The following is a 23,469-nucleotide window of genomic DNA, read 5'->3' as shown; positions in this document are numbered from 1 at the left end:
TTAAGGAACGCAATAAATACTTCATAAACATTTCACATTAATCTAAGATCACCTAAGTTGGAGGTCGTGGTCCTCTCCCCAAGGCTTGTTGTAACCTTTACAATATTGCACAGAGGAACTAAACACACCGGCCTTCACTTGATCTATACCCATGACATTAGGGAATAATAGCTTCAATATGTCACTACGCAAAGAACTTAATTCTGGCTCTGGAATAGGAGGTATTTCCTCTGTTGTGCTGATTTGATTATAATCAAGGTCTACAACCACTACCTACAAAGGAATAAGAGAAGGACAAAATAACATTTGGGTTAACCTAAGAACATAGATTTTGAATACATCAACTAAATACTGTGTGTGCGTGAGAGAGAGAGAGAGAGAGAGATTGTCCCCGTGTGTGAGTCCAAATACTTAACACATTACATTTCCAAAGTATTTTATCATGACTATATAACACAAATCTAAAACAAATAGAAATATGAATTCATACGATTGCAATAAGTGCGATAACAAGCCATGTAGCAACCTAGTATGAAAATATCGAATATAGTTATGGTATTGAGAATCAAAATCTTTATTTCTTGAAACAATAACCGAAAATATAATGTGATATATTTCTCACAATTAATTAAAAATAATTATGTTCTTAAAAATACTTTTAAAAAATAACAATGATATATTTTGATAAATGTAGAATTATTATTTAGCAAATTAGGATCATATATTATAATACAATAATATGTTCTTACTATATTATATAATGTCATAAATTACAAATTCCTTACTTGTAGAAAATAATTTTTATTATGCATGTTTTCAAACACCCATATAAACTTAATCCAATAATTAACTAATAAAAAATAGATAGCGAGTTAAGTTAAAATATCATAATGTATTACAATATAATATCACAATTTGCATTTATAATTAGAGAAACAAATTAATTAAAAAAAAAAAGAAAGAAAGAAAGAAAGAAGGGGGACAAGGAAAAAAATAGCTTGTAGAATATAAATAGCTAGATTTAATGTACACTTTTTATAATAAAAACAAAATAAAATCTTAAATTTTGAAGTTATTTGGTCTAGTACGCCTCTACGAAAAGAATCAACCGAACCAGATAACTCAATTTGATTCACTATTGATCCTTTCAATTTCAGTCACAGTTCAGGTACACCTGTAATTCACCCCACATATTCATGTTGCTAGGATGGAGAATTAAAATGAATAGCACGATTCCAAATTTAACAATATTAAGTAAAAACATACATGAGAGTATTTGTAAATCCTAATCATGCTTCTTTGAAGCAACCAGTTGACTTGAGAACACATGCTTTGCATGTTAATGATTCCAAGTTCTGAAATTCGTAATCACAAATGTAACCGAGGTCATAACAACTAAATCTTAATCCCAAATTAGTTAAACTATATGGAGGTATTCGATGCTCTATGTTGCACATGACAAAACCGCCTTAATCGACCTTCTCACATTTTCTATCCCATGTGTGCTATAGCCTATAAGTACTCTCTGACAGATGTTAGCATTCCTGTTTCTATTCATTATTGTGCTACCAAATATTCATTTTAACATCCGCATTTCTGCCACACTCATCTTGCGACTTCAGATGTCCAACATTCACTCTCATATAATATAATTGGCTTGACCATGGTTCTATAGAATTTACCTTTCACTTTATCAGATATCTTATGGTTGCATTGCATGCCTGTCACTCACACTCCACCATTTCATCATCCTATATTGATCCTATGAATTACATCTTCATCTATTACTCTATTCCTCTAAATGGTAGAATTTAAATATTTGAATTGGTTGCATTTTGGCACAAACTCCATCCAATCATACTAGCCTAAAACCCTTACTCTTAAGAGTCCTTCATAATTCTAACTTTTGGTTAACTCTCTCATTAGTTTCATCCTCTAAGACAAGATCAAAATTAAATATAATCTTGAATATGATTGGTTAACTCATTCATAATTAATGTAAACCAGTACATATTAAAAGTTGAACTTTGAAATAAATCCACTATTATGGAGAATTCATCCGTTTCTCTTCCCACTGTTCTTGCACTTGTGACTGCTCTCTCATTCATGTTCTTAATGATATTTATATATTTGAGATAGACTCGTTCATTTCTTCTCTAGCACCCACCAAAGATCTTCCCCTAATACCATATGACATGCTTTTCTCTTAAGTTAGTAAATACCAAGTGGATATTCTTCTTCCTCTCTCTGCAAATTTCCATTGGTCTTCTCAACAGAAGGTTAGGCCCTATTGTAGATCTACTAGGTATTTGCCAAACTAGTCCTCTAATGCTTTAGTAATGTCTCTAAGTCTGCATTCAATCACTCTTTCTCATAGCTTCATCATGTGACTCATTTTCCACGGTATGGATCCCTACTTCAATTGTCTACTTTGTTTTTAAAGATAGAAAACAAATCCTCTACCTCCACTGGCTTGGTATCTTTCCAAATTTTAATATGCTATCGAATAGATTGATTAACTAAGCTAAGCTACCCTACCTCCCTAAGGCACTTTCATATTTCTATATGGATACCATCAAGGCCACGAGCTCTACTTATTTTCAAATAGGGAGACTAAATGAAGATCATGCTAAAGCATCATTATTGTTCCTTGGTAGATAGGGAAACAAAGGCGAACAGACAAAATGTAACAACCGCGCCTGCATGGATTATTGGCTTAACAACTAGGGTGAGCGTAGGCCTAACTACATGGCCCAAAAGTCAACTCCTAGATATTAATAGTAGCTCAGCAGGTTGATCCTTGCATACAAATGAGAGCAAAAGTCCCCAATGCAGGAGGAATGGTCTTACTACTCACTCAAATCCCTGATGAGTCAAATCATGGGCCAAAGCCCATAATCTTCACCCACCAAGCGGAATTCTAGAAATGGCTCCCACTAAATTCCCGCAGTGTAGCACTTATTCTTGCACTGCAATTAGTTACGTACTTGTAGGTCACTATGATAATTGATACTTGTAATAATCTGAGCCTATATGTACTACTAGCACAAAATTGGAGCGAGGTTGAGCAATTGGGCTTCTATAGGGCCCAAATAAATCAAACCAAGGATGTCAATAGCAATTAATTGAAGTCCTTATATACAAATCAAATAAAGAGCTTTTCCAATATGGGACTTGAGAGTGTTATACAAAACCAAAAGTGAAAAACAATTTGGAAAACGGGTCAACTAAATCAGTCAATTCAAAGCCAAAAGAAAGAAAGATTTTCACAACTTTTTTCTTCAAATACTATTTATAGTTCATTTTCATAATTTAAGTTGGACGATTGGTTTATATTGTTGTGCTATTGATAAATGAGTAGGCAATGATGTTGAAGCCACATTGGCAATGAAGAACTGCATTTTTTTCATCTTTTAATTCTTATAGGCAATTTTTAATTGATTACGTTAGCCAAGATTTATTGTAGTTATTTCGTTAATTTTGCAATTTAGTTTTTAGAGGTATCAACATATTATGTCAAAAAAAAAGGGAGCTTCGCTAACTATTCCCAAACGACTTAAACAATTTCCACATATCCTTCTATGTATTTTAACAAAGAAAATCAGAGATTTTAAAGATTTTCCATGTTCCTACTTATTTGAGTTGTTCCTAACAAAATGTGCAAATACAGGAACTGTTGCCAATTGCTAAAGAAAATAACAATTAAATGAAAATGTTGCAAAAGATCTCATGAAATATAGCCAACCCAACACATATTTTATTAAAAAATTGAATTACAATCAATAAAACCCAAGTCAAGCATAAAACTTACGCCATCCATTGCAAGATTAGATGTATCAACACCGGAATGAAGGCCCATCATATATGGTGTTGGAGCATCGATGTAGTCTACTCCACTGAAAAATAGTAATGGAATGTAGACATGCTTCAGCACAGCAAACATAAAACAATTAGATGACAGTAAGACGAAAATAGAATTAACCTACGTAGTATGAAATCAACTGCAATTTCCAGAAAAAAGAAAAAGAAAGAAATGCAGAACAAAATAATTCCTAAAAAAAAATTCTATTCCAGCCAGATAACAGAATGGACTTCCACATATTTAGAATTACCTGCCACCTAAAAGGATAAATTAAATGGCATATGCCTTCTGATACAAGAGTTAAAATAGAATACCTGTAAAAGAACAAGAGTAAAGTTGCTCAAAATTTCATAATGAAAACTATATATATGGATATATAATGGACATGGTGAACCAAAATGCACAAAGATGAGATATATAAGAAGAAAAGTACAGATAAATTTGAGGTTATATTGCTCATGACATAACCATACATATTTAAGTATTTTCTCTAGCATTCATGTTACAATGACCAAATACAAGTTGAAATAAGATAGTAGAAATATAAATAAAAATGATATCATGAAACATAGTATAACTGGGGAAACTCTGTCAAAGAGATGATATTTATATCAAGAAAGCTAATGGAAGCCATGTTGAACAGAGACAGACACAAAGTGCTTAGCATAAAATGGACTAAACACCCAAACTAGTTGCTTCAGTGCATTTTGCATCAACACTGTCATTGTGTATGAGGAGTATATCTATTGTAACAAGCAACAAAAACAGTCTCATAGCAAACATGCCATGCGTCCATCGAAGATGCCACAACCACATAAGGGCTTTTTGAACTTTAAGATTTGGTTTGAGAAATTCCTATTATTTCATGCACAAAAACTTGCTCTTGCTATTTTTCATTTTGTTCTCTGTTTGTTTCTGAAGAATTTTGGAAAAATTTAGAATATTCTTGTATTTCACTCTTAATCTTTACAATTGGTCTACATGACTATTTATACACAGAATTATATCTAAACATGAATCAAATAATCAAATAATAATTACAAAGATAATTAAGGATCCTAATCAAATCAAATCATATCCCTAAAGTCAGCTAGGATCAGCAAATAAGTCAACACTCCCCCTCAAGTTAGTGAAAAGATGTCGCACATGCCCAACTTGCAAATCAGATTATAGTAGATCTTGTTGTTGAGTCATTTAGTAAACAAATCTGCAAGTTGCCTAGTAGAAGTCATATGAACTAGGCTCAAGACACTGTCTGTTAATTTTTCTTTAATGAAGTGCCGATCAATTTCAATGTGTTTTGTCCAGTCAAGTTGGACTGGATTTTGTGCTATACTTATAGCAGATTTATTGTCACAATACAAAATTATTGTCTCTCTCGAGCAACCTCAACTCCTTCAATAACTTCTGTAACCATAATAGTTCACACACACCTTGGGCCATTGCTCTATATTCTGCTTCAGCACTTGACCGAGCAACGACACTTTGTTTTTTGCTCTTCCAGGTGACAAGGTTCCCTCCCACAACTGTGCAGTAGCTAGAGGAGGATCTCCTGTCATTGAGAGATCTTGTCCAATCTGCATCTGTAAAAGCTTCGACTCGAAGGTGACCATATTTGGAATAAAGAAGCCCTTTCCCTGATGCAGACTTTAGGTATCTTAAAATGCAAAGTACAGCCTGCATATGAGTCTCGCGAGAGTCATGCATGAATTGGCTGACTAAGCTAACAACATAGGCTATATCCGGTCGAATGTGTGAGAGATAAATCAACCTTCCTACCAATCTCTGGTATCTTCCAACATCCACAGACTAACCAGTTCCTGCTTCCCGTTTGTAATTACTTTCAATGGGAGATTCCGCTGGTTCATACCCCATCATACCAGTTTCTTCCAAAAGATCCAAAATGTACTTTCTTTGAAAGATGAAAATTCATTTATCTGATCTAGCTACTTCGATACCTAAAAAATATTGCAGTTCTCCAAGATCTTTGATTTCAAATTCCTAACCCAACAACCTCTTTAGTTGAGTCTTTTTTTTTGTCATTGCCTGTCACCACTACATTGTCAACATATACAGTAAGAAGGGCGATCTTACCCTTGTGATGTTTGATAAAAAGAGTGTGATCAACATTGCTTTGTTGGTAACCAAAGAACATTATGATTCTGCTAAACCTGTCAAACCAAACTCTGGGAGATTGTTTTAGCCCATACAAAGCCTTTTTTAATCTGCACACCTTTCCTTGTGTCTTCTCATCAACGAACTCAGGAGAAATTTCCATGAACACTTCTTTCTCTAAATCTCCATGGAGGAAAGCATTCTTTACATCAAACTGTTGCAAATCCCAGTCCAACTTGGCTGCGCAAGATAACAGAACTCTGATTTTGTTCATTTTTGCAACTAAGGCAAATGTCTCTTGGTAATCCACTCCATAGGTTTGGGTAAATCCTTTAGCAACCAATCTAGCCTTAAACCGTTCAATTGTGCCATCAACTTTGTGTTTCACTGTGTACACCCATTTACACAGCTAACGAGTTTCTTCCGAGGTGGGAGAGTGACAAGCTCCCAGGTCTTATTTTTAGCCAATGCTTTCTTCTCTTCAATCATTGCTTCCTTCCATTTAGGATCTGCAAGAGTTTTCTTCCAATTCTGTGGAATAAATACAGAGCAAATAGACAAGGCAAATGCTCTATAGGAAGGAGACAAGGATTCATACGAAACAAAGTTAGAAATAGGGTGTTTAGTATAAGATCTGGTCCCTTTTCTTTGTGCAATAGGTTTATCTAAGTTATTGGAGCATTCAAGAGTTATGGGTAACTCACCAGAAGAAGATTCTTGACTCTGAGTAGACTGCATAATGGGTTCTTTTGCCTTGTCTCTCCTCGAATACCTTCTCAAATCTAGCTTGTCCAAACGACATATTCTCTCCCTGATTGGACATCTCCCCCTGTCTACTAGAACTCAAACTCTCTAGTAGAACCACATCATCCAAAATCACAGAATTCGGGATCATCTCTTCTTGCTCATTATTCTCCCCTTGAAGAGGTGAGTGGGTGGTATTGAAATAGGGTTTAGTTTCTCTAAAGGAAACATCCATACTGACTAAGTATTTCCTAGAGGGAGGGTAATAACACTTGTATCCCTTCTGTGTCGGAGAATACCCAACAAACACACATTTAAGGGCCTTGAGATCCAATTTCCCTGTCGTCTTAGTATGAACAAAGCAAACAAACCCAAATACTTTTGGTGGAACAACGTATGAATTCTTCCTTTGTAGAACCGCCAAAGGACTCATAAAGTTAAGAGTCTTGAGAGGCATTCTATTGATAAGATAAGCAGATACAAGGATTGCATCTCCCCAGTATGCTTTGGGTAGATTCATGGTAAACATAAGAGATCGAGCTACCTCCAATAGATGCTTATTTTTCTTCTCAGCAACGCCATTTTGAGCACTAGTATAAGGACAACTAGTCTGGTGTACTATCCCATTATTCTCCAAATACGCAGAAAAGCTACTATCCATGTATTCTCTTCCATTGTCAGTTCTCAAAATTTTCACCTTAGTATCAAGTACAAACCATCTTATGAAATGAATGAAAACAAGAAAAGACATCACTTTTAGCTTTAATCGAATAGACCCAAGTCATTCGAATGCAACAATCAATTAAGGTGACAAACCATCGATTACCAGACAAGGGGATAGTTTGAGTAGGCCCCCAAGCATCAGAATGAATAGTCGCAAAAGGAATTTGACTTTTATTATGACTCAAAGTATAGGATGTTCTAGTGTGTTTAGCATACTCATAAGCATCACAAAATATAGAATCAAACTAAGTTCTAGCAAACAAAATAGGATAAAGTTTTTCTAAGACAAAGAATGATGGATGCCCTAACCGCCTGTGCCACTGTATTATTTCTTGATTGACATCCTTATTTTCTCCAAAACAGGCTTGAGATATCAAAGAACCTAGATCACCCTCCAACATATATAAGCCATCATGCAACCTACCATTGCCAATTCTCTTTCCTATACGAAGATCCTGAATAACACAGTGATCAGGAAAGAATTCAATTTTACAGTTAAGGGCATTAGTGATAGCACTGACAGATAAAAGACTGACAGGAAAGTGGAGAACATGAAGGACAGATGATAATTTAATGTTGGATGTGCAAATAACAGAACCTGTTCCGAATATGGGAGTAACAGAGCCATCAACAATTATGACACTATCTTTGGTTAGAGAAGGAAAATAATTGAAAAGGCCTTTAAAAGAGTTTGTCATGTGTCTATTCGCACCAAAATCGATAATCCATGGAATATTATTAAGAGAGGAAGTATTACCTGACTTTACAAAGTTAGATGTGGCACCGGAGGATGAATAATCAGGGTTAGGAATCGAGACCTTTTTACCTTCTTCCATCGAGACCTTTTTACCTTCTTCCATCGAGACCTTTTTACCTTCTGCTATGGTAAAGATTTATGAACTGTGAAAGAATAGGAGGTACCCAAGGTTGTACACACAAAAGAGCCCAATCGATTCACCAAAAAACCGGATAGCAGCATGAGAAGGTCAGAAAGATGGTGGGAATCGTCGCCAAAGTGACCGGAGCGTGAAGCAGCATCAAGCGATTGGTCACGCGCCGGGTAGCGATGGGACACCCACCGAGAAGGTGAGGCACGTGAGCCTCACGCGTGGGCTTTTCCGGCGTCAAAGTTGGGCGATCGTCCGGCAACAGTCCGACGATTCTCTTGGTGCCAGCAGTGAGAGGAGGAAAGGCTCCTAGATGGCTTAGTGCCAAAAAAGGTAGATCTAGAGTTTTGAAACCCTAAAGAGGAAAAAATTGAATTGAACTCTAAAATCAAGGCTCTGATACCATGAAGAATTTTGGAAAAATTTAGAGTATTCTTGTATTTCACTCTTAATCTTTACAATTGGCCTACATGACTATTTATACACAAAGAATTATACCTAAACAGGAAGCAAATAATCAAATAATAATTACAGAGATAATTAAGGATACTAATAAAATCAAATCATATCTCTAGAATCAGCTAGGATCAGCAAATAAGTCAACAGTTTCTTTTTTTTCTTTATACTTCTAATTAAAGAGCAACATACAAAAAATGAGCCTTTGCTGTTTCAACCACAATTTGAATTGAGGATATGGATATAATGTAATGTTTCTAACATAGATGAGGTACTGAGCACTAAGAGGTTAGGCTTTATATGCCTATTCATAAGTTTCCAATATAGAACTTGTAGTTTTAATCGCAATTGACCATTTGTTTGCCTGCAAAGTTTTCAAAGATTATAAAAACCCTATATCGTGTACATTTGTTGGCTTGCATGCACTAAATTTCCTATTTCTAGAAATATTGTAGGCAGCTATAGAGCTCATGGAAGTCCCACAAGATAATAACTATTTGAGAACGTTTAGAGAAAGGCTAAGAATACATCCAAGAGTAGACCCATCAGTGACACAACTAACAACTAGGAAATAGGACCACAATAGACTCTTATGACTACAAATATTGTTCCAAACAATCTTTAGATAGTGGTAAACCATTATGTCTATATTGCACATGTTTACTTGAGCCAGTATTTCAGATTATTAACATAGCCCACCTATAGTATGATAAGGATATGTAGGGGATTTCATTGCTTGAAAACAATTACAAAAGTATCCCCTTGGATCTCTGCAATTGGATATGGTATGGGTAAAGTGTAGGGGATTTCATTGCTTGAAAACAATTACAAAAGTATCCCCTTGGACCTCTGCAATTGGATATGGTATGGGTAAAGAATTAATGATGATGTATCACTTGGACAGAATATCTTGGATCTTCTAGAGGAATTACTGCATAATTTTCATATGCATAGGATACTACAACCAGAAAAACAGAAGAAGACGGAGAGGCTACTAGCAAACTAAGAGGGGGATTATATAAACACAATTCAGAAAGAAAACCAAAAAGGCAAATTATTTAATAAAATTTCAACATATTCTGCACAATTCTCACTGCTGTCCCATGGAATGTCACTTGTGATTTATTAAATTCTATTTGGTAACTGAACCAAAAGATAAATGCCAGCTATAATGGTAAATCACAATAATAGCCAGTTAATATATCATAGCTTGCTTAAACAATTATTCATTGTCAAAGGCCAAAGGTTAGTGTGATACTTATTGGATCGAAGTAAAATCCTCCTCTCAAGCAACACAGCAGTAAAAAATTTGATTAAGTTATCAACATCCAAGCATTGTACCAGTGGCTGAAAAGATATCTGCATTTCATGAAAATGGTGTTACTTTACAATATCATCAAGCTTATGGTGACATTACTAAATTCTATAATCAGAAATGGTAGATTTCAGCTAGCAGAAAGAAGAGAGAAGTAATACATCAACATGAGGAAGCCCTTCTTTTGGTGGAGCCTCCACAGAGAGTAGGCAATTCTCAATAGCAAATAAAACTCGATCCTTTCCAGGTGTAGGCAAAGGTACATTGGAAACCATGTGTGCTATAACATCCCATAATGGCTTGCTGAAAATTTTGCAAATCCAAAAACTTTAAATTAAAAAAAAAGGCTACCATACATCTCAATGTTATGGATGTACGAAAAGTTTACTTAAAAACGAACTATAAAATAAATCACTTAAAATATTATCTTAGCATTTTTTAGAATGTAAAAGGTTACTAATTCGCATGTTACTAGAGGGATGCAAGTAAAATAGAATGTCTGCACTGCACTATCGCTAGCCATATTATAAACACTTAAGCCTTCATAACTAGGGGCTCTTACCTGCTTCCGCTGGGAGAAAAGCATAGTGCAAATATCTCTTCCAGTGCATTTCGAAGGATACGGAAACTAGGTGAGCGAGATACAAGACAGATACATTTATCAGCAAATGAATTTGCTGGTATACGGTAAGCTTCAGCAATATCCTCACTAACTGGATCCCGAAAAGCAATGCAAGTAACATAAATTTTTGATCCATCACCCTCTGCAGAAAACTTTTGGATTAAAAATTTAATACATTTGACTACTGTCATGAAAAAAGCACATGTAAAATAAAAGAAAACTCGAAAAAGGAACACCATTAAAAAACATTATTTTACTCAATTTAATGAAGGCTCAATCCTATACTAACTGGCAACTTGTTATCATCTATACAGATCCATTTTCAACATTCAGTTCCATTTAATCCACTTCTAAAAGACGTGCCTCAGCCTTATTGATGCAAGGATAGAACTTTTTAATTTTAAAAGTAACTATCCATTTTAATGTAGTGAGTTACTGTTCAAACTATAGTAGAAGTTCTCAGATCAGGGTTATTCACATCTTCTCTTAATTTTTTTATTATGTTATTTTGGTCAGAACCTAATTCTATAAAGATTTTATGTCCAAACCCTACTTTCACAAGGGTATTATGTTCAAGAGTTCTTACTATACAGGTCTGCATTACTCAGTTTAGAGCAGATTTCTGGGATAAAATTCCAGTTACAGGTAGATATTTTTCCTCGTTGTATAACAAAACATTCAGTAAAATTGGATGGTCTTTGATCTCTTAATTCTCTCCTTTTCACTATTCTCTTGTCAAATCTACAACCTAATTTAGGTTCAGGTTTAATAGCTTTATGACTTGTAGAAAATTCTGACCATCAAGGAGCAAACAAACTTAAAGACAACCCATAATGACTTCTCCAATTATCCAGAAAGGCATATCATTTCAGCATAAATTTCAGTTATTTGCTTTTCGATTTCACACTCCCATTGCTTAAGAAAGTGAATTATTTCCAGAGAAATGAAATTCCATTTGTCTTAAGTAAAGAGGGGAGGGCAGGGGGGACAAGCTCTACCTAAATATATATATATAACAAAATGATTGCATCAAAATACATAAAGTGTTCATAACAATCACCAATAAGACAGGAGAATAAAGGTAGGCTATGTTTAGTACAATTCACAACAACTAAGCCTTAATCTTAAGCTAGAGGTCAGCTATATGAATTGCCTTTCAACTCTATTAAACACCAAATTCTCATTAATATTCAAGACTCATAAATCCATTGATGTTACTTTCCTCCATGTCATCTTACGTCTCCCATCCCTTTCTCACTCCTTCCCCTACTAAAATATATACTTCCATATTGGGATCGTTGGCACTCTAAGTTGGACATTGCCAAGCCATCTTAAAAGAGCCTCTCTCGTTTTATTTTCACTCTTTGCTGCATGCATCCTCTAATGGATGTGGTCATTCCAATCTTATCTATTATCATATTACCAAACACTCATCTTAATATCTGTATTTCTGCAACAATCATCTTGTGCATATGCTGTATCTTAGCTGTCCAGCATTCACTCCCATACAATATAATTTGTTTGATCACAGTCCTACAGAACTTACCTTTCACTTTGTTATGGTTGCATAATACACCTATCAAACTCCATTTCATCCATCCTGTATTAATCTTGTGGATTACACCATTATCTAAAACTTGAATGATGAACCTAAAATACTTGAATTGATTGCATTTAGGTACTAAAACTCCATCCAAACAAATCTCACCTCCATTCACTGCATGCATTTCGTCTTACTTCTACTTAGCTTAAAAACTTTGCTTTCAAGAGTCCTCGATAATTCCATCTTTTAATTTAACTCATTCATTAGTTTTATCTTTTAAGATTATATCATCTACAAATTACATGCATCATAGGATATCATCTTCAGAATGACTGGTCAGCAGCACATCCATAACTAAAATAAACAGGTATGGACTCAATTCAACCCCTGACATAAACCCACTATTATGAGAAACTCATTTGTGTCCCCTCCCATGTCCTTGCACTTGTGACCTCCCCCTCCCCCTCCCTCTCCCCCAAGTATATATCCTTAATAACATTTATATGTTTGGGATAGAATATTTTCTTCTCTAGCATCTATCAGAGAACTCTCAATACTCTATTCTAGGTAAATAAATGTCATGCATAGACCGAGCATAAAGCTAATAGATTCTCTCTAATACCTTGGTAGTATGCTTAAGTTCGCACTCGTCCACTCTTTCCCATGACTTCATCATGTGAATCATCAGTTTAATATTGCTATAGTTTGCACAATTTTGAATGTCGCCTTTGCTCTTAAAGATAGGAAACAAAGTACTCTTACTCCACTCATTTAAGCATCCTTGATTCCTTCCAGATTTTAGTAGCCATTAACTTGGTTGGCCAAGATATTTGAACCTCAAAGGCACTTCCATACTTCTATAGTTCTATACCATATTACCATCTTGGCCGCAAGCTCTCCCTTTTTTCATTGAAGACCACTTCAGCTTTGTCAAATCTGATTCTGCGAGTGTAGTTAATGTTCTTCTCTATCGAGGGAACATTAAGATATGCAGAGTTATCCTCAGGACTCACATTAAATAACTATCAAGTAGCATCTCCATCTCTCTTTAATTGCATTGTCTCCTGACAAAATTTATTGATCTCATCATTTATGTACTCACCTTGATTTAGTCCTCCACTCTTCTCTTCCTTAAGGTGGGCTAGCTTGTATATTTCCTTCTCTCCCTCTCTTGTCCCCAACTTATGATACAAATTAGCTAGAGATTTACCACAAGCCTAGCTAACTGCTTTCCTGGATTCTCTCTTTACCATCTTATATTTAACAATAGCTTGTCCATCTCTTGTTGTTGGCAACTTCCAATATATTCCTTTCTCATTTTAAAAGCCTTTTGGTATTCAATTCTACAAATTTTGTGGAATTCAATTAAATTCTATATTTTCTCTGTTTAGTTTGAAAATATTCAGAATTTCACACAAGAACATTTTCTTAACCAAAATACCTATATCAAAAGAAAAAAAATCTCTCAACCATCCAGCTTCTAGTTATTTCACCTTCTACTTGTACAAACAACTGTATAAGATATTTTACATTTTTGAACTGACACTATTTATGCTATATAAATCTCCTATATCACAAGACATCTGAATTTATTTTATATTTATTAATAAATTATTAATTGATTTATATGTTTGTTAATTGTTATAAATTTATTAAGTATATTTGATAGAGAATGAAATTGTATTTTTTTTTAAGTTTTACCATAAGGGTAGTTTAAGAAGTGAGTATAAATAAAATTTAATTAAGTTGTGTCAAATTAAATAGTGGAATTTCAAATAAAATTCATTTGAAAGAAATTCTAGGTTTGCAATTGAATTGAACTAAACACTATGTAATAGTTTGGAGCATTCTTCCTCTATTCCTTGATAAGAATGTTTTCAATTTGTAAATTCAAGTTTTCTTTCTATAACTCTTGCTTCCACATTTTTCTCACCTTCGTTTCCAGAAGATGCAACATATTTTTCAGCATATTTGTTCCTTAATTCAGCATCTATTGGAGAGAGGACAACTTATCCATAACACAAAAAATTCTCTTTCTGATAAGTCTGCCCCAACACTTCTGGAAATACATATATCCAAAAGAAATTCACCAAGAGTGCACCTTTCATATGTATTTCGTAGCATATTTGATGTAGTATATGAATATAGATAGACAAACCCATGCATTCTTTCACATTCTATATTTCATTACAGGACCAACTAGAAATATCGGTAACCTAAAATATCAATGAAGTTGCCCATGTTTTGAAATTTAATATTCTTTACAGCATAACCCAAAAAAAAAAGGCAAAACATAGAAGTTGCAAAAAAGGGTGAGGAGTTGAGGACATTCAAAAATGCTGCAAGTTTGCCATATTAACTCCAAAAGCAGGAAATCAACAATAACTTTATTAAAGCTGCCTACAATTGTGGGCTCTAGGGAGGGTAAATGTATGTAGTCTTTCCCATGCTTTGAAGAGAGGCTATCTCCATGGATCAAACCCATGGCCTTAGGTCACAAGTAAAGTAACTTTACTATTACACCAAAGCCACCATCTTTGCCTACAAAATTCAACATGCAAAAAAACCTTCATGCCAATTATATCTCCTTCATAAGCTGATGAGATGGCATCTATTTATCATGGACATTAAACTTATTATAGGTATAATCACAAAGAAGTGAAACAGACGGGAGCATGAAATATCATTTTTACTATTTTTTTTCTTCTTATCCAATTTTCTTTCTCTTGCCGACCAACTAGGACAGGCTAGCTCCCTACTCATCACAAATATACTAGTTTGAATCCCCTTACCACCCCAGTGAGGTTGATATCAAATGTGCTACAAGACAATAGCATGAAGTATAGCATCTAAGGTCATCACTTTATTTGTATTCTTTACTTTCTAGTCCCTTCTACAAGGCTATATCTTTCTCACCATCAACGTTCTGTACTTTTTGCTGATGACCAGAAAACCACTATATTAGGCTTACAAAGAACACCAAGACGGGCTGTACCAATTGCTGCAACAAAGAGATGTAAACTAGTACTGAAAATAGATAGATTCTACACTTTCAATCAATGTTTTATAATTGCTCCCTCTGGGGTAAACACTATAGATAAAAAATAAATAAATAGAACGGAAAAAGGAAAGCTCCAAACAAAACTCAATGCAACATTTATCAGGAAAGTAATATTTCGAACCTAAGCTCAGAAACAAGTATTATCTCCACACTTCACATTTCTAATCCCATCATCTCCTCACTTCACATTTTACTGATATACCAAATAACCATCTATGATAATTCTAAATTTACCCATGAATGCATTATTTCTCATTGTTTTCAACAAGTTATACTTTGATACATAATCAAGTTATGTATTTTTCCAATACCAGTTAAGACGATAGGATAGCTCCGTGGAAAAGTAGAGTCATCATTAGAATCAAATCCAGAAGAGTAGAACTCCACACCAGCAGGCAGAACACACTACCATTCAAGGCAAAAAAAAAAAAAAATCGATATCAGATCTAGAACATGAACATTACTTCAGAAAAGAGAGAAGAAGAAGAAGAAGAAGAAAACATACGGTGGGGAGCTGGGGAGGAGGAGGAGGATACAGAGAGTGATCGTCAGGAGGATATTGGTCGAGCAGAGAAGGCAGATACATTTCTCCCTTTCCATGGTACCCTTTGTTCCCATCCAAGGTTCGAAGCTCTGGACCCAGCCCACACACCACAAAATACTCGAAGATCCGTGCCATTTTGTGATTGATGAATCCTCCTCTCAGCTGAATTTTGCTTATTTTCCTTCCTTTTCCGGGAAAATTTTGGAATGATCAGAGGATGAAATGGTGTGAGATTCAATTTGATTTGGCTTGCATTTTCCTTTTTCTTTTCCTTTCCAAAGAATTGGCGTGGTGAGATCGGGATGTAAAGGAAATGAGAACTGCAAGTTGCGTGGTTTACTAGTTGGTTTGATTTTTCCCGGACATGGCTGACGAGCTTCGGTGACTGAGAAAATCAGTCTCGTTGTAGACAATGACGATTACTGGAAGGACTGCTTATTATAGGCATAACTTTCAATTTGTCCCATGGACTTATAGCCCATATTCAATATTGCCCAAATTAAAATTTTCAACCCAATTAGTCCATTTGCCCAAATTTGGAAAAAAAACTTAAAAAAATTCATGTAAAATCAAACATGATTTTATTTTTTTTAAATAAATTTTTAGATTTTAAATAAAAAATTGATAAAAATAATTAAATTAAATTAAATTAAATTTTTATAAAACGTTATATTCCCTAAACCATGAAAATTAGACAATTATCAACTGTTATCAAAATTATGTTAACTTTAATATATAATTAACTTCAATAAAATATTGATCTTATATAAGTTCTACACACATTGCTCAAAAGTACCATATCATTTTCTCAAACAATGCTTCTCCCTCGTTGCAGCAATAGTTACTATTGTAGGTTTCTCAAATCTCAATGACTAAAAGGACGAATAAAAAACTGAGTAGGGCAATTGTAAACTTTGTTAGGTTGGCAGAGACAATAACAGGAAGGTGAATGTTCTAGTCAACATCGCTAGGAGTAAGTAGTATTCGGTTTAAACCGAAAAAATCGATCGAATCAAATCGATTTGAAAATTTAATTCGATTTTTTATACATTTTGGTTTGATTTGATTTTTAATTTTAAAAATTTCGGTTATTTCAGTTTAGTTCGGTTTTTATCAGAAAAAAATCAAAAAAACCAAACCGAACTGATTAGTGATAATAATATGTTTTTTTAATAATATAAAGAAATTAAATCATATTAAAATTTAAAATATTTTAATTAAATTTTAAAATACTAAAAATAAAGTGTAAAAAATAAAAAAATTATTAAAAATCGAAATCGATCAAACCGAACCGAATCGAACCGAATCAGACCGGTTCGGTTCGATTTGATTTCTGACCAAAATCGATTCGGTTTGGTTTTCATAAACACTAAAAATTCAGTTTCGGTTTATTTGGTTTGATTCGATTTGAAACCGAACCGACCAAATATTCACTCCTAAAGATCGCGGCGATGGGTGAGCAGCACTTGACTCAACTGTTTTAATTCAAGAAACTGCATACTCCAGTGATAAAAGTGGAAGACTCTTTTTCCATAGAGGAGGAGAAATCATGCATGATGCCTGTATATAAATTCTTAGCATAAGATGATCTTCCAACCAATGATTTATTAGCCAAACAGGTAATAAAAAAGTTCTCTAAATACATATTAATTGATAGTTGATCGTACAGGAGGTCCTCGACACAATAATGGTTGCACTTTATTATAGAGGAAGAAGATCCATGAAGGTGATTGCTGGAGCTATAAAGAAACTTAGATAATCACCTGGAAAGCATTCAGACAAGGGTATTACTAGCCAATGATAATGCAAGATGTGAAATAATTTGTCCAAAAGTGTCAAAGATATCAAGTACATGCAAACATCCCAAAGACTTCGGGAGAAATGCAAGCAGCTATTGGAAACCCCTGTTCCTTCTTTCATTGGGAGATAGACATCATTAGCCCATTCCCTAAGGCATCCGGATCAAGAAAATTCGTAATCGTGCCGTAGATCATTTCAGCAAGTGGGCCAAGGCTAAGACAGTGCAGTTTATCACCACCCAACAAGTAATTTCCTTTGTTAGCAAAAACATATTCACACGATTCAGAATACTAAAAATAGTGATCACTGATAACAGAATTCAGTTTATAAGTTCTAAGTTTAAAGACTTCTACAAGAAATGAAAATTTAACTTGAGATTCAGCTCAGCCTATCACTCCTAGACCAATAGAATGACCGAGGTGACAAATAGGACTATCCTACCGGGGCTAAAGAAAAGGCTCGACCAAGTCAAGGGCAACTGACCCAGGAGTTACCTCACATACTGTGGGCATAAGACCATCCCCAAAATAGCTACAGGAAAAACGCCATTTTCTCTTGTATATGGGGTCGAGATAATCATCCCCGTAAAAATCTAAGTAAGCAACTTCAGGACACAACACCCTAAGATTTCAGAAAATCCCAAAGAAATGCAATTCAATTTGGAACAAGCAGAATTCCTACAAGAAAATGCTGCAATTAGAATGACAATTTATAAAAATAAAATGTCCAGAATGTTTAACAGTAAAGTCAGACCGCGTGCTTTTAATGTGGGAAATCTAATCCTTAAAAGAATAGATGTAACAAGTAGCAGTGCCGAGTCTGGTAAGTTGGACGAGAACTGAAAAGGACCGTTTAGGGTCTCGAAATTTATTCGCTCAGGGTCATATAAACTGGCCAAGCTAGATAGTCAAGTCATCCCCCATTCCTAGAATATATGTAATGTGAGAAAATTTTATCAATAATAAGTTAACGAGATATTTTTTCACATGTTATGTTCTTTGGTGATAAGGAAAGATGGGATTGCCTTCCTCACAAAGTTTAAGGAGACAAGAAGGGGCCACAAGGCGAATTTTGCCAAACCACAATCTGGATGTTAGTCCCACTAAATAAGGTCACAAGGCGAATTTCACTAGATCAAGTCACAAGGTGAGTTCCGCCAAATCACAATCTGGACGTTGATCCCACTAAATAAGACCACAAGGCAGGTTCCGCCAAGGCAGGTCACAAGGTGGGTTCCGCCAGACCATAATTTAGGCATTGGTCCCACTAAATAAGGCGGGTTCCGCTAGGTCAGATCACAAGGTGAGTTCCGCCAGACCACAATCTGAGCGTTGATCCTACTAAACAAGGCCATAAGTTAAGCCAGGTCATAAGACAGGTTCTGCCTGACCACAATTCAGGCGTTGGTCCCACTAATCAAGTCATCTATACCAGATAACCACGAGACGAGTATACCAATACCTAAAAGACGAATATGTCAATCAAAGATTAATGTCAATAAGGCGAGTCTTATGATCAACTATCAAGACAAGTGACCGAGTGAAAGTCCCTTATTGCAAAAATTCCTCAAGACATTTTATAGGTGGGAGTTCGCCAAGCCAACGGTCCAGGCATTAATCCTGTTTTGCAAAAATTCATCAAATTATTTTATATCTATGAAGCCAGGTGATAAGTTCTGCAAAGTAAATGTGCTTTAGCTCCCTTCATTGGGCAAAAAATGGTGGTCACTAGATTCACAGTTTGGTCGAGAGGTAGCCCCTTAGCCAATTATTTAGATCATTGGTAGCTACAAAGGGAACAAACAAATACCTAATAATAGATATAAAAAATATGCATTATAAAAGATCACAAAGGGATAAGGTGGACTTCAGCAAGCCTTTATTATATCAGAATTTTCTAAAAATTTATTAATAGAGACCTGATTAGTGGAGTTGTCCTCAGCCTCTCGACCTCATCCTACGGGAAGATGCTGCCCATCCAGGAAAAATAGCATGAGGAGGACCGTCTCTCCAACTATTTTCATGGCTTGGCTCTCAAAATCAATCTTGCACAATTCAACCCCCCTCCTCCTAAGGGTTGGAACACTGAAAAGCCATTATAGTCGGATTGATCATATTTCTCAGCCGATACATAGAGTTAGGCAATATGCTTGCATCTTCATGAAGACCCGTCTTCAGCTGCTCTTCGTAGACCATGATGTTATCCTCCACATAGATCTGATTACCCTCAGGAATAGAAAAAGAAGTATCCCCATTCATTTCTTCCATAGATGACAATCATAAACAAAAGAAAGGGGATTCTTGTACAGAGGTATAACCGGCAAAACTTTAAATATGACTCGAAAAACACGGCAACCATCGTAACAAAAGGCAAGCAAAACGACGCCTACGGTAAAGACCAGCCAAACCAAGAAGGCAAACTGTCACCTTCGGACGTAAAGAATCAAAGACCAGTGGGGGGACTTCTGATACTACATAACAATCATCCAAAGTAAGCTATATGCTACCACAAAATAGGTCCACATGTCAAGGATCTAACAAATAAATAACATGGTCCCACCCGAGAAAAGAAAGACCTGGACACCTTAACACCCGGTTCATCATCAAGGCTCGCCTCCCCAGATGGATCAAGTTTCGGTACAAAGTTACTGTTAAATGGAGACAGTCCAGTGTATTCTTATTATACCTATAATCATAGGATCACCAACTTATTAGCTGGCGATATCTCTTATCAAACAGTCGGTTATATTATTATCGGATTATCAGGAAATACTATATTTATCCGTATCTTTTTACGATATAAAAGAGAAACGATCATAGAGATAAATGTACGCAAATAACTTACAGAACTACTCTAAAATTCTAAACAATTCCATTCTCTTATCTTTTTTTTTCAAGCTTACTAACTTAAGTATCGAAATTGCTGTCGTAAATACTCATAATCTCACGTTCTCTTTCTTATAGGTTTAACCAGTCACATCACATGTTTTATTTTCTGGCCGAATCAAGTAAAAAAAAAATAAAATATGTGATAATTTAAAAAAGAAAACAAGTGATCAATGGGCAACTTAATTAGAAGTAGGGGGAAAACCAAGATAAACTTGTTTTGTTATAAATATAATGTTATTGACAGAGACTACTCGGTTATGCTTGGTCGCTATAAAGCAATTTTAATTTTACAAGGGAAAAAAATCATAATTTTTATGGATACTCTGAACTACTTATATTCTAAAATTTTTGTAAAATAATATTAATTTTTAAAAGAATATTTTAAAACATATAAATGCAATATTTTTTATAAATTAATATAAAATTAATGAAAATATATAAGTAGAATTAATCAAAATATTATTACTAAATAGTATTTTATTATTTTATTTATGAAAATATTATGTCTTTATATTATTGCAAAATATCACTTTTTTATATATTGGTATCAAGTGTTATTAGCTTTTAAAAATATGATAATTTTTTAAAAATCAAAACTTTACCAAAAATATGTATCTTATATAAATTGATTAAATAAATTATATGAAAGTTAAATTTTTTAAACAAATTTACAAAAGAAAAATTATATATTTAGACGATCATTAATTATTTTCTTTCAAGTTAATACGTTTTCTGTAAAATAATTATTTAAAAAATTAATATCACTTCATAAAAAAATTTGAACTAAAATATAAAACTTCTGCAAGATCTAGAAAAGTCATATCACCAATTCATAATTTAAAAAAAAAAAAACTTCCGTTTTATTGTTAATATTATACTCTAATTTTTGTTGGATTTGCTTTTAATTCTCATAAAATCATATTTTATCATTTTATAGAAATTTAAAACACAATTAATAAAATTTAACAAATATGATCTTTTCTTTTTTTTTTTTTTTAAAGCAAATCATTGACAAAATGCTTAATTTTGTGTTAATTTTAAGCTTTTTAGGAGTTGAAATGTTAAATAAATTTTAATTTTAAATCTAATGTTTAATGCACTAATCCCATTTGGCCATTATAAAATGTTACGTGTCTCTAGTCTTTCACTTCTCAGCCATCACTCAACTTGCTAGCAATGTCTGTTTTCATCTTAGCCATGCTAGCGGTTCTGCTTGGATCATTCATTTTCAATCTAAGAGCCAACTTGTGTCAGCCATGGAGAGATCCAAAAAATGACCGGAAGCTATCTCCGGGACCCAGCCTTACCGATTATCGGTAATTTCTACATGCTAGGCAGCCTCCCCCATCGATCCTTTTACCGTTTGTCCAAAAAGTATGGCCCTATCATGTCCATGAGACTAGCTCTGTACCTGCCATTGTTGTATCATCTCCTCAAGCTGCCAAGCTATTTCTCAAGACCCATGATATCATATTCGCTAATCGTCCCAAACTGCAAGCTGCCTCATACATGTTTTATGGCAATAAGGGAATGGCTTTTTCGGAGTATGGCCCTCAGTGGCGTAGCAAGAGGAAATTGTGCATGTCTCAACTTCTTTCTCCATCAAAAATTGAATACTTTGCTCCGATGAGGATGAAACAGGTGGGGTTTCTAGTTAGTTCACTAAAGAAAGCTGCAGCGGCGCGTGAGGTGGTGGATATTAGTTTAAGCGTGGAAGACCTAATTGAGAACATGAGCTGCAGGTTGGTTTTTGGGAGAGCTAAGAATGGTGAATTTGATTTAAAGCTGTTGATTAAGGAAGCTTTGAACTTGGATTGAATAAAATGGTGGATTGCAGAGTGTTGTTGGATTGAATAAAATGGTGGAAGAAAATGATTTCGCCAATCTTCCATATCTAGATATGGTTATAAAAGAAAGCTTGAGGTTACATCCTGTTGTGCCACTTCTAGTTCCTCGATACTGTTTGGAAGAGACAATGATTGATGGGTATCATATACCAAAGGCAAGAATTATAGTGAATGCTTGAAGAATTGGACGAGATCCTGACGTCTGGTCAGGTAATGCAGAAGAGTTTTTGCCAGAAAGGTTTGCTGATAAAAGTTTAGAGCTTCAAGGATGTGATTTTGAGCTTCTCCCATTTGGTTCTGGGCGTAGACGTTGCCCTGGAGTGCAGCTGGGATCGACTAATATTCGACTTGTTGTAGCTCAATTAGTGCATTGCTTTAACTGGGAGCTTCCACATCGTGTGTTGCCCATTAAATCTTCACATTGACTCAAAATTCACTGACCATAACCCCATTAAATCTTTGTTTCTTCAAAACTTCAAATTTTATGTTATGCATATTTAACTCATGAACCATATTTTTTATATTAATTTGTTGTAATATTCACTTATAAATAATGAAAGTAAAACACTATTTTTAACTTGATTCACCATATATTGATAGTCTATTTCCACGAGCATCTTTTTTCCATTATCTTCAATAGAACGATTATTTATAAATTCAATTTATCTATCTATCAACTCAATTATACTCAACATTATCTCTCATTATATATTATTCATAGTAAATATAGATGAAAGACTCTTTTAAGCACTTGATAAATTAGCTAAATGTATTTTAAGTCCTGACCAAATAGAATAATTCATTTAGCCCCTTAAACATTTTATAATAGCTATTTAAACCTACAAACTTTTTATCAATAACACTTTTTTATTAAGTGTTGCTGGCTTTTAGAATATGATAAATTTTAATAAAGTAAAAACGTCACCAAAAATGTGTATTATTTTACATAAGTTTGTAAAATAAAATACATAAATTTTAAATGTTTTAAAAAAATTTACAACAAAAGTTTATATATAATTTAAAGTATCATTATTTTCTTTTAAGTTAATATATTTTCAGTAA

The 23,469-nt window shown here is 34.4% G+C and overlaps 1 protein-coding gene and 1 pseudogene across 2 annotated transcripts in view; one reads left to right on the top strand and one right to left on the bottom strand.

Annotated features, from left to right (window-relative positions):
- LOC110624442 (DENN domain and WD repeat-containing protein SCD1) overlaps positions 1-16,294 on the bottom strand; it is a 40,334-nt gene extending 24,040 nt beyond the window's left edge. The window contains exons 1-8 of one of the 2 annotated variants that reach the window (XM_021769587.2): positions 15,834-16,294; positions 15,640-15,733; positions 10,665-10,866; positions 10,264-10,405; positions 10,046-10,146; positions 4,113-4,176; positions 3,812-3,925; positions 53-273 (exon numbers count right to left, since the gene is read on the bottom strand). In XM_021769587.2, coding sequence (XP_021625279.1) covers positions 53-273; positions 3,812-3,925; positions 4,113-4,176; positions 10,046-10,146; positions 10,264-10,405; positions 10,665-10,866; positions 15,640-15,733; positions 15,834-16,007 — 1,112 coding nt within the window. In that variant the 5' untranslated portion in view covers positions 16,008-16,294. Of the gene's footprint in view, positions 1-52; positions 274-3,811; positions 3,926-4,112; positions 4,177-10,045; positions 10,147-10,263; positions 10,406-10,664; positions 10,877-15,639; positions 15,734-15,833 lie in introns of those variants that run through there. The other variant, XM_043953778.1, reaches the window with a different exon arrangement.
- A 5,442-nt stretch (positions 16,295-21,736) lies between these two features.
- Positions 21,737-22,832, top strand: LOC110624794 (annotated as a pseudogene).
- The last annotated feature ends 637 nt before the right edge of the window (positions 22,833-23,469 follow it).

This window comes from Manihot esculenta, chromosome 1 (genome assembly GCF_001659605.2).
Source record: "Manihot esculenta cultivar AM560-2 chromosome 1, M.esculenta_v8, whole genome shotgun sequence".
NCBI lineage: Eukaryota > Viridiplantae > Streptophyta > Magnoliopsida > Malpighiales > Euphorbiaceae > Manihot > Manihot esculenta.
Note: the sequence above shows the minus strand (reverse complement) of the source record. Positions and strands in the feature narration are given on the sequence as shown.